The sequence below is a fragment of the Mustelus asterias genome, chromosome 3, assembly GCF_964213995.1.
Source record: "Mustelus asterias chromosome 3, sMusAst1.hap1.1, whole genome shotgun sequence".
Lineage (NCBI taxonomy): Eukaryota > Metazoa > Chordata > Chondrichthyes > Carcharhiniformes > Triakidae > Mustelus > Mustelus asterias.
In genome coordinates this window covers 78,999,832-79,012,546 of record NC_135803.1, presented here as the reverse complement: position 1 = coordinate 79,012,546, position 12,715 = coordinate 78,999,832, and the positions used below count along the sequence as shown (strand labels likewise).

The following is a 12,715-nucleotide window of genomic DNA, read 5'->3' as shown; positions in this document are numbered from 1 at the left end:
GATAGTCACATGAGCAGCCTGGGAATGGAGGGATACAAACGATTGGTCTTGTTGGACCAAGGAGCGGCACAGGCTTGGAGGGCCGAAGGGCCTGTTTCCTGTGCTGTACTGTTCTTTGTTCTGCCTCAGAAGGCAGTGTGGGTGGGATCACTAAATATTTTTAAGACAGAGGCTAATAGATTCTTGTTAGACAAAAGAATCAAAGGTTATTGGCAGTAGATAGGAATATGGAATTCGAAACACAAACATATCAGCCATGGTCTTACTGAATGGCAGAGCCGGCTCAAGGGGCCAAATGACCTACTTCTGCTCCTATTTCGTATGTTTATATGACCAGAAAGACCTCCCCAGTTTTTCAAATCATGGCACGACACTTTTTACATCCACACAGAAGGGATGTTGTCTGACAGACAGTACTCCTCAGTACTGCACGAGACCGCCAGCCTGGATTTTATGCTCAAATCACTGGAATGGGATTTGAATCTTCTGACTCAAAGGCAAGAGTTTTACCGACTGAGCCATGGCTAACTCCACAAAATTCCGACAGTGCAGAAGGAGACCATTTGACCCACCAAAAGAGCACTCAACATAGGCCCACTTCCATTCCTATCCCCTTAATTCTGTGCATTTACCATGGCTAATCCACCTTACCTACACATCTTTGAACTATGGGAGGAAATCAGAGTACCCAGAGGAAACCTATGCAGACACAGGGAGAGTATGCAAACTCCACACAGACAGTCACCTGAGGCCAGAATCGAACCCGGGTCCCTGGCGCTGTGAAGCAGCAGCACTAATCAATGGCCAAAGTCAGAGAACAGGGGGCGGCACAAAATTAGAGGAAGGTAGAGGTGAGGGGATAGATTGCGAAGTTCTGAATAAACATGAATCATTGAAAAAATATTGGTAGTTGCGGCAGGATTGCATTCAATTGCAGCTATCCCTTTAGCATTTCCGGTGTCCCTAAAGACCAGCATGCTAAACAAAAATCTCTTTCCTATAAGAAAGCATATAAGGACGGCTTACATGCCTGACCAGTATTTTTTTACATTAAAGACCAACTCGCTGCCTTGAACCTAACTGGCCCAAAAATCCTCTCTACTTATTACTCTTACTAACTTACTATTCTTTCAACCTAACTCTCATTCTTGACCCTCCTGCTTGTCCCTTTCCTCTCCCAAACCACACCCCCCCCACCCCGCCTTGAGCTTGCCGCTGCCCCCTCCTGACCTCTTCACTCCCTCCCACTTGCTTGTCCTTCTCCTGACTCCCTTGACATTTCCTTCTCACTACCTCTCCCCCCCAAGCCCTTGTTTGTGGCAAATGGGATAGTCAAGAGGGAAATGGCCAGAGGAGGATTGAGGGGCAAGACTGAAGGCCAACTGAGAAGTGAGAGGCGGTGACCAAAGCAACTTTGTGTTTGAAAAGACAGACCGAGCGTGCAAAATTACATCGCTCACAACTGAACTAAAACAAGAATGGAGGCTGCACTAACCGGGTAAGTTCCGCTAATCACAAATGGCGCTAAACAGAAAACAAGCATCAGAATATACTTTAAAGCACAGGCATATCCTGTTTAAGGTACAATAACTTAAACTTCAATGACAGGGTATCTGACTGAACTATAAGCGTGAATGAATGGGTACGTTGTGCAATGATTAATTTCTACTAGCGAGTGTTTACATTGTGCTCGAATTCCAGAGGATTTGCATCTGCAAAACAGCTCAGTGCATTCACTGTTTGCTGCAACATCTGAATTCTTCAAGTTGTCTCTCCCGTTCCTCTTCACTTCTCTCTCCAGCTTTAAAAACTTTTAGAAACCCAGTCTTTTGATTAAATTTTTGTTCACCTCTGTCAACTCTCCCATTACTTTCTCCAATGCAAAAAGATTTTTAATATTTTGAATACAGAAACCAAAGCACCAAACAATAAACTCTTCCCAAAGCCTCAAACCGTACATGGACTTCTGGATGGAGCTTGATGAGAAATCTTTTCCTCTTGAAGCTAAGTTTCCGAATCTTCGCCCAGTTGAAGGTGTTAATTTTTGTATTGCCCTACAAGAGGGAAGAAAAAATATTGTGAATTTAAGTCTCTGAGCCTGAGGCTGAATCTAACGGTGTAGGGGCAAGTGTTCAAGAATGAATACATCATCCTTACAAAAGCTCCAATGACTGATTACTTGGCAAAGAACATAATCTTCCAACGTCGCTCTTAAAGCCAGTTCACAGCAACTTCAGATGACTTCCCTGCTCCAAATGATAAAGGAATTGACTGGAGAAAATTCCTCAATGACATAGCCACATATATTGGAATCTACTCAAGGGACTCTAAAACAAGAATATATCCATGGATGGCAAAAATATATTTCTAGAATGATGTATCTGAATGATTTTCTAGAATGCTGCATCTGAAAGTACCGCTCCAAATCGCTCTTTTTTATTTTATTTATTGGTGTCACAAGTAGGGTTACATTAACACTGCAATGAAGTTACTGTGAAAGTCCCCGAGTCGCCACAATCCGGCGCCTGTTCGAGTACACTGAGGGAGAATTTAGCATGGCCAATCCAACTAACTAGCATGTCTTTTCGGACTGTGGGAGAAAACTGGAGCACCCGGAGGAAACCCACGCAGACACGAGGAGAACGTGCAGACTCCGGGCAGATAGTGACCCAAGCCAGAATGGAACCTGGGTCTCTGGCACTGAGAGGCAGCAGTACGAACCACTGTGCCACCCCTCAACCTCCTGATTGGAAATATATCACCATTCCATCATTGTCACTGGGTCAAAATCCTGAAACTTCCTCCCAAACAGCACTGTGGATGTACCTACACGACATGGACTGCAGCGGTTCAAGGCAGCAGCTCATCACCCCCTCTTCTCACGGGCAACTAGGGATAGGCAATAAATGCTGGCCTAGCCGGCGACACTTACATCCCATAAACAAATCTTAAGCACAACAGTGCTGAGGGCCAACATTAGACAATTTAGAAAAGTCAAAATAAAGGCAAACGGGATGATTAGAGAAACTAATTAAATGCTTTAAGGAAGGGAAAAGGGATTCTGAAAAGACATGCAGATCGTAATAGCTTAAATAGCTTGCATGTCGCTCTGAGAACAAGTATGTTGGGTTAAGTTTAAAGTTCTACCTGAAACACCAAAACTCCCATGTGGGCGACAGCCAGATTGATTTTTGTCCCCTCTCTGTCGGAGGCTGGGTGAAACCGAATTCCATACATCTCCAGCTTTCGTGCTATCTCCAGTACCTGGAAATCTGATTCAGCTGGAGTCTGGCCTCTGGAACACATACAGAACAGTTACTAAGAACACAGCTCAGAGTAACTTACTACAGTTGTATGCACAACAGTTTTGTGAACTGTGCTCTCCTGGCAGGCTCATGTACTGCTACGCCTTAGGAAAGAGAGAGGAAGGTTAAGGGAAAAGAAAATGAATTTTTATTTTTAAAAACAAATTTTGGCTCATTTGGACAGGTGCCTAGTAAATATGAAGTATACAGACCTCGAGGCCATCAGAACATGATCAGCAAGTGGCACCGAAATGCAGTTTGCTCAGCTTTACAAATTGAGCTTTTTTTAAAAACTTGAGATATTTCTGTTAAAATGGCACATTAGACGGATGTACGATTAACCTCCACCACCCCCTTCACAATACCTACATCAGCCATAATACATTGCAGCAAGATACTGAGCGGAGCCATATGCTCCCCACGGCAGACTCCACCCTTTTTAGAAGTTTGTCTAGCACTGATAATGAGCACAATGTTGACCAGTTCCAAATTTGTGAAATTAGAGGGTGCAGGCTCCAAAGTCTTTCCAGGAGGTTGTTAACAAATGCCCAGCTAGCCAGTCAGGTACAAATAAACATCATTCCTATAACCAGTCATACCGAGAGTGAAAACAGCACATTGCCAAACCAACCCCTTGGCCCTTTTCCAATTAGATGGTTCACAGCAGCGGGGTTCTAGAACTTGCATAAATGAGGAATTCAACATCAGGGCAAGTCACTAGTTTTCATCTTTCACATGACCTGTCAATATGAGATGAAGCTTTCTTTGTTCTGTTGTTAAATAAAAAATTTCCTTTATTCCTCTATCTTTCAATGGTATATCATTTTTTTTCTAAATTTATTCTTTCATGTGATGAGGCCATTGCTGGCCGTTGATCATCCTTAATTGCCCTTGAACTGAGTGGCTTGATCGACCATTTGAGGGCAGTTAAAAGACAACCACATTGCTGTGGACATGGAGTCACATGTAGGCCAGCCCAGTGATGGATGGCAAATTTCCTTCCCTAAAAGGATATTAGTGAACCAGATGGGTTTTTACAACAATCAGTGATAGTTTTCATTTACCTTTGCTGAGGCTAGCTTTACACTGCAGGTTTTTATTAATTGAATTTAAAATTCACTAGCCGCCATAGTGAGATTGCTTGCACAAGCCAGGAAACACAGGTCCCTAGCAGTGCAGCTTTCCACACAGACGTATACTGCACCCACTGAATCTCCATCTCTATAGAGAGTCATCCTTTAATGTTTTTGCAGCAAAGAGGGATTCAAGTCCTACATGATTTATAGTTACAGCACCCTTCATTTCAAAATCCAATTCCAATTGGCAATAATTCACAGCAAGCACACACACACCATATATTGAAATTAATATTTCAAAAAATGCAAATTGAATAACTCATGTTTTTTCTGGTATTAGCACAATTCCATCTGTCTCAATACCAAAGGGAAATTAATCATAAAGCCTTAAGAAAAATTTTGTCCAACTGTAAATACCACAATACAGGTTTTCTTTAAAAGCAAATAATGTAAATGCTGGCCTAGAAGTTGCTGTTTGTACAAGTACGTCTGTGCGTCATTTGGAAACAGTGATAAACTGACTGAGCAACTACAAAGTATGGACAATGCAGAAACGAGTTATTCTGCCCGATATGTCTGTGCTGGTGTTTATGCTCAGAGTCTACTCCCATCCAATCTAATCCCATCAACATATCCTATTCTTTCCTCCCTCCTGTGTTTATCTAGCTTCCTTTTAAATACATCATTTACTCTTCTGAAAGCAAGTTCCATCTTCTCATTACTCTGAGTAAAGAATTTTCTCCTGTTTTCCCCCATTAGATTTATTTCAGTAGCAACTTTGTATTGAGTCTAGTAATTCTGGCCTCACTCACGAGTTAGATCATTTTTTCCATGTTTCTCCATCAATCTTAAAAGCCTCTGTCAGAGCACTCCTCAGTCTTACCTCTTCTATAGAAAACAGCCACAGCCTGTTCAATCTTTCCTTACAAGTACAGCACCTTTGATTTGGTACCATTCTAGTAAATGTCGTTGACACCTTTTCCAGTACTTCTATTATCATTCTTACAACATGGAGACCAGAATTTCAAAGATGTGCGGGTTAGGTTGGCCATGCTAAACTGCTCCTTAGTGTCAGGGGCATTAGCAGAGTAAATGAATGGGATATGGGGATAGGGCCTGGGTGGGATTGTGGCCGGTGCAGACTCGATGGGCCGAATGGCCTTCTTCTGCATTGTAGATTCTATGATTCAACGAACTGCTCACAATAACCCAAGCGTCGTTTAACCAGTGTTCCACATGCTTAGCAGAACTGTTCTGCTTTCAACTCTATTTCTGTAGAAATTAACCTTTAAATATCCTTATGAATCTGCATTACTACTTCCAGTGATGTGATCTGTGTGTCTGAATCCCCATTTACACAGTTACCGTCCAAGGAATATTGAGCCACCTTGTTGTTCTTAATGAAATAAATCATCTCGTGCCTATATTGAAATTTATTTGGTAATTACATACCCATTCAGCCGATTATCAATGCCCTCTGGTATTTTGTTACAGTCCCCTATATTAACTGCATCTCCCAATTTGGTGTCAGCTGCAAATTTTGAAATTGTCCTTCCAATTTCTGAATCCAAATCATTTCTGAAGATGGTGAACCATAATCCCAGCATCAATGTAGAAAACCAATTCCCACCATTTGCCGTAACTACTCCCCATCCCCCTAAACTTTCTAAAAGTTTAATCTGTGGTTGGTTTACTTACAGAAACTAGATACCCGGGAGTGCATCAGAGAGACCAATTCAGTCAACACAGGGAACAATGTAAATCATGGGCAGAATTCTCTGCCGTGTTTCCCAGTGGCAGGAGGCAATGCATCACTCACTGGCAGCGAGATCTTCTGGTCCCTCTGCTGTCAGCGGATTTCCCAATGATTCCACCCCATGCTGCCGGGAAACCTGTGGCTGGGGTACACCATTCACAGGGCCAGAAGATCCCGCCGGTGTAAGCAGCCAGAGAATTCCTGTGTATGGTTTGTAGCTACAATTTCAGTTCCGGGATTAGAGGGTAGCTAACAATTCATTCCAAGAGCTTGAGCTAAATTCGTTCAATTTAATGTGTCTTTCCCCGACACCGTGCTGATATTAAAAGCCAGAACTACCGATGCTCTAGGGATCCACCTTGAAGGATTACTGGCTGCAACAATATTTTTGTGGAAAAATTGATTGCTAGGAAATACCAAAGCTATGTGAATATTGAAGATGCATATTATGCAATAGCTCAAAGATTATAGAAATAACTTTGAATGGTGGAATGCAATCTATTATGTCATCTGCTTCCTGAGAGATTAACTCCATTCAGCTACTGGGATTATGCACTAGAAACTGTAAGGCTCAGATGTCACTGTGGAGAGGAGCCACACTCTGTGTGAACATAAGGCAGGGCTCAGTCCATGTAATTAGGAGCAAGATTCACTTGTTGTCAAATCCCAGTCAGTTGACAAGTAAAAGCAGTCTTTTATGTACCAGCAATCCTGCTATTGTAAAGCTCAGCAAACCACACTGCAGGTTCCCATCAATTTCCTTCCTCAAAACAAATACTTTTTCTTTCATTAAGATAGAGAGGGTATTGGCTCATTCAAATATTTTCTCCAACAGGGGTTTTAGGACATTACAGAGGCAGGGATTGGTGAGGCAATAAAGAAATTTATCACAAAGATAAGAATTTTTAAAAAGAGGCACTGGGAAATCAAGTGGCAACATAAATCAGAGGACTGGGGTGCTTGGAGAGTGAGGATTGAAGTGGGATGGAACATTGGTAGCAGAGTTTCGAATGAGTTGAATAGGGAATCTGGCCAGGCGAATACAGGACAACTGAATCTGAAGTTGAGAACTTCAGCAGGAGTTCTGAAACTCAAGCAGAGTCACACAATGGAGACAGCAAGACAGATGAAAGTAGAGCTGGGAATTGAAGTGTGCATGTAGATTCCGACCCAATGGCTATGGATGATATCACTAAGGGGCAGCACATAGAAGAGGAACAGGAAGGGGCCAATTACAGATTTATTAGAGTTTCTCAAAATGACAGCGTAAGAATGAGATGGGCAGCCACTTTTGGAGCTGTTCTGGCTACAATCTGTTAAATGAACCTTGGGGAAATGTTGCACTATGTAGTTTTATAATCTTAATCTGTATGAAATTTTGTTCTATGGTGAGTAACTGTTTTTTCAGCTATTTCCTAGAGCACTAATCTTCCACTATCAAAATCTGCTACTATGGGGAAACATATTGATGTTCCCAAGCACTACATCACTAAATAATGGGATTCCTAGCGAGTGTGGTAGATAATGGGGTCCTGAGCCACGTCAAGTTCCAAGGACCAAAATCTGGTCAATGCTGAGTTAGCCAAACCAAAGGCCCAGATAAAGAGATGCTACAATTGTCAGATCCCCCTCTTTTGATCGCTATTCTGGTATTTTTATTGGAAAACACATGCATAGATATCAAGAAAGGACAGTCTCAGGCCTGGTTTGTCATTTGGCTCAGCTTTCACTCCTCTCCAAGATCCCCCACCACCTAGTCTGACAGTAATTTGCACTCCCACAGTCATTGACTTCAGGAGAGGTACTGGCAGTGAGAGAGAAGAATGCTTCAGACATCATTGAAAATGTAGCTCAACATCAGTCACCTGTTTTCTGGGGGATGCAGGGAATTAGCTGGGGTTGTTGGTTTTGGGGGGGCGGGGATGGAATTATGATTCTATGTTTCATAGAAGTAGAGAAAAAACAATTTTAAGTTAATCATATCTTGTAAGCATATCTTTATACATTAAACAGTTCCAGCATTTTGTATTCATAAAGAAAATGAATCAATGTGGCTGAAAGAACAGATCCTATATGTTGAAAAATACTACAAGTTAATAATTGCACCCTGCCATTTAAAAGCTTCAGGTATGCCAACCTAAAGCACTCAGCTTTGAACAACAGTGTACTGAGGAGTATCAAATTTTCGAAGTCACATTAATCAGAAATGGATGTTCCAAAGCACGCAAGGAGACCTCGCATCATGAGGAATTGCAACGTGATCCTTATCCCAATGCTGCATATTTCACTGCTCCTGCCTATGCCAAATACAATGAGAAGGAAATGGTAATATACAAGCTGTGATGTGTTGCACATTTGAGGACGAACAGAAAAGCAATAATTCATTACTGAAGGAAAATCTTCTTCACTATAAGGGAAGTTGGAGGAACAAAATTGCTATGTTAAATGACACAGTAAAGGGTCCCAAGAAGGATCACAAGATTGGGATTTTGCTTTAGTCACAAACAAAACCGTCAGCTGGTTCAGATAAACAATACTCACATGTTCCGCCGGTGGAATTCTATAATCTTTTTCTGCAACATTTTCTGGTTTGGGAAGAGCGTGTTATTCTTAAGGTATTCCAGATCCAGAGCTTCATCGCAATCTCCAATTTCAGCTAAAAAGAATGGAGAGAGGAGATGTGATACAGCAGCCGATCAGAATTACACACAGGCAAGTACACTACAATGAACCATTTCTGAATCTGAACAAATTTCCTTCTTAAACTCTCTTCCCTTCTCCTCTAGGTCCTTCCTAAAATCTAACTCTTTGGCCAAACAATTAGTCACCTTCCAAATATTCTTCTTTGGTTTAGTATCAGTCTTTATCTCATATCCTTATGAAGTATCTCACATCACTTTACTATATTGGGTATATAAATAGCAAAAGGATGATAAAAGGAAGAGTGAAGCTGGTTAGGGACCAAAACGGGGATTTGCACATGGAGTCGGGGGCATAATAGCCGAGGCATTAAATGAAGACTTTGCATTTGTCTTGACCAAGGAAGATGCTGCTGCCCAGGTCATGGTGAAAGGGGAGGTGATTCATACACTTGAAAGGTTTAAAATTGATAAGAAGGTATTAATTAGGCTGTTTGTACTCGAGGCACAGTACTGGATAAGGGATAAGGCACCAGTGCTGGATGAGATGCATCCAAGGATACTGAGGAAATTGTCAAGGCACTGGCCATAATTTTCCAATCCTCCTTAAAGCTTGGTTGGTGCTGAAGGACTGGGGAATTGCAAAAGTTACACCCTTGTTCAAAAAGAGGTGTAAAGATAAGCCCAGCAATTACGGGCCAAACAGTTTAACTTTGATGCTGAGGATGCCTCGAGGAACAATAATTGAAGACATAAATAACAGTCACCTGGCCAATTGCAGGTTAATTAAAAGTCAACATAGATTTGTTAAGGCTAAATCATGTTTAATTAACTTGGGAGTATTTAATAAGGTAACAGAGAGGATTCATGAGGCCAATGATATGGTCTACATAGATCCCAAAAGATATTTAATAAAATGCCCCTCAACAGACTTATTAGCAAAGTTATAGCTCATGGAATGAAAGGGGCTATGAAATTGGCTGAGTGACATGAAACAGAGTAGTGGTTAATGGATGGTTTTTTTTGACTGGAGGAATGTAATAGATTTCCCCAGGGTCCCTTGCTTTCCTTGATAGATATTATTGACCTAATTATTGGTGCACAGGGCACGGTAGCACAGTGGTTAGCACTGCTGCTTCACAGCTCCAGGGTCCCGGGTTCGATTCCCGGCTTGGGTCACTGTCTGTGTGGAGTTTGCACATTGTCTGCGTGGGTTTCCTCCGGGTGCTCCGGTTTCCTCCCACAGTCCAAAGATGTGCGGGTTAGGTTGATTGGCCAGGTTAAAAATTGCCCCTTAGAGTCCTGGGATGTGTAGGTTAGAGGGATTAGCGGGTAAATATGTGGGGGTAGGGCCTGGGTGGGATTGTGGTCGGTGCAGACTCGATGGGCTGAATGGCCTCCTTCTGCACTGTAGGGTTTCTATGAATTTCAAAATTTGTGGATGACACAAAACTTGGAAGCATTGTGAATTGAGAGAAGGATAGTGCAGAACCTTCAAAAGGACGTATACAGAATGGACAGACAACAGCAGATGAAATTCAATGCAGCAAAGTGTGAAATTATTCATTTTAGTAGGAAAAACAGAGACAATATAAAGGGTACAATTCTAAACAGGGTGCAGGAGCAAAGGGACCTGGATGTACATGAACAAAAATCATTGAAGGTGGAAGGACAGGTTGACAGAGCAGTTAATAAAGCATACATTACCCTAGGTTTTATTAATAGGGGCATAGAGTACAACAGAAAGGTGGTTATGTTAAACTTTGTACAAAATGCTGGTTTCTCCTCAACTGGAGTAGTGTGTCCAGTTCGGGACATCACATTTTAGAAAGATGCAAAAGCATGAGTGAGTGCAGAAAAGATTCAGGAGGATGGTCCCAGAGATTAGGAACTTCAGTTACAAAGATAAATTGGAGAAATTGGGACTGTTTAACTTGGAGACAGTTGAAAGATTTGATGTATGTTCATAATCATGAAGAATTTGGACTGAGTGAACAGGGAAAAACTCTACATTGGTGGAAGGATCGAGAATGCGAGGGCACATCTTTAAGGTAATTGGCAAAAGAAGCAATAGAGACATTGGGAGAAACTATTTCATACAGCTGGAATGCACTGCCCGAGAGTGTGGTGGAGGCAGATTCAATCCAGCTATTTAAAAGGGACATTATCTGAAAAGGAAGATTGTGCAAGGTTATGGGGAGATGATGGTAAAATGGGTGGCACAGTGATTAGCACTGCTGCCTTACAGCACCAGGGACTCTGGTTCGATCACCAGCTTGGGTCACTGTCTGTGCGGAGTCTGCATGTTCTCCATGTCTGCGTGGGTTTCTTCCGGGTGCTCCAGTTTTCCCCCCCACAGTCCAAAAAAGACGTGCTGGTTAGGTGCATTGGCTATGCTAAGTTCTCCGTGTACCCAAACAGGCGGCGGTGTGTGGCGACTAGGGGATTTTCACAGTAACTTCACTGCAGTGCGAATGTAAGGCTACTTGTGACACTAAGAAATAAAAAAAAACCTGGGTCCTATTCTGGCCTCAGGTGACTGTGTAGAGTTTGCACATTCTCCCAGTGTTGTGGGTTTCCTCAGGGTGCTCTGGTTTCCTTTGGGCGCTCCGGTTTCCTCCCACAGTGCAAAGATGTATGGGTTAGGTTGATTGGCCATTTTACATTGTCTCATAATGTCAGGGGGATTAGCAGGATAAATACATGGGGTTACAGGGATAGGGCCTGTGTGGGATTGTAGTCAGTGCAGGCTTTATGGGCCAAATGGACTCCTTCTGCGCTGAAGAGATTTTATGATTTTCTGAAATGCCACAAAGCACACTGCTCATTTGGAGAGCCAGCACATATTATATGGGCTGAGTGGCCTCTTTCTGTGATGCAAAACCCGATTCTGCAAAATCCTGGACGCATTACGTCCTCTGAGCTCAAGTGGCATTCCACATTTCTTTCATAACGCAATGTTTAAAACACTTTCCTTTTTGCCCATTAAATCCGGATGGGATTTATCCAAGGATTCTCTGGGAGGCAAGAGAAGTGATTGCAGAGCCTCTGGCTCTGATCTTCAGGTCGTCGTTGGCCTCTGGTATAGTACCAGAAGATTGGAGGTTAGCGAATGTTGTCCCATTGTTTAAGAAGGGGAACAGAGACTTCCCCGGGAATTATAGACCGGTGAGTCTCACTTCTGTTGTCGGCAAGATGTTGGAAAAAATTATAAGGGATAGGATTTATAGTTATTTGGAGAGTAATGAATTGATAGGTGATAGTCAGCATGGTTTTGTGGCAGGTAGGTCGTGCCTTACTAACCTTATTGAGTTTTTTGAGAAAGTGACCAAGGAGGTGGATGGGGGCAAGGCAGTGGACGTGGTATATATGGATTTTAGTAAGGCGTTTGATAAGGTTCACCATGGTAGGCTTCTGCAGAAAATGCAGATGTATGGGATTGGGGGTGATCTAGGAAATTGGATCAGGAATTGGCTAGCGGATAGGAAACAGAGGGTGGTGGTTGATAGTAAATATTCATCATGGAGTGCGGTTACAAGTGGTGTACCTCAGGGATCTGTTTTGGGGCCACTGCTGTTTGTAATATTTATTAATGATCTGGATGAGGGTATAGTTGGGTGGATTAGCAAATTTGCTGATGACACCAAAGTCGGTGGTGTGGTAGACAGTGAGGAAGGGTGTCGTAGTTTGCAGGAAGACTTAGACAGGTTGCAAAGTTGGGCCGAGAGGTGGCGGATGGAGTTTAATGCGGAGAAGTGTGAGGTAATTCACTTTGGTAGGAATAACAGATGTGTTGAGTATAGGGCTAACGGGAGGACTTTGAATAGTGTGGAGGAGCAGAGGGATCTAGGTGTATGTGTGCATAGATCCCTGAAAGTTGGGAATCAAGTAGATAAGGTTGTTAAGAAGGCATATGGTGTCTTGGCGTTTATTGGTAGG

At 42.5% G+C, this 12,715-nt stretch overlaps 1 protein-coding gene across 7 annotated transcripts in view; it reads right to left on the bottom strand.

Moving 5' to 3' along the window:
- Window positions 1–12,715, bottom strand: part of farp2 (FERM, RhoGEF and pleckstrin domain protein 2) — a 238,026-nt gene that overhangs the window by 109,996 nt on the left and 115,315 nt on the right. For all 7 annotated transcript variants that reach the window (XR_013497446.1, XM_078209254.1, XM_078209255.1 and 4 more), the window contains exons 7-9: window positions 8,679–8,793; window positions 3,148–3,295; window positions 1,959–2,054 (exon numbers count right to left, since the gene is read on the bottom strand). Coding sequence is in view for 6 of the 7 variants with exons in the window: in XM_078209254.1 (XP_078065380.1) it covers window positions 1,959–2,054; window positions 3,148–3,295; window positions 8,679–8,793 (359 nt within the window). In the remaining variant the exon portion in view is untranslated. The remainder of the gene's footprint in view (window positions 1–1,958; window positions 2,055–3,147; window positions 3,296–8,678; window positions 8,794–12,715) is intronic.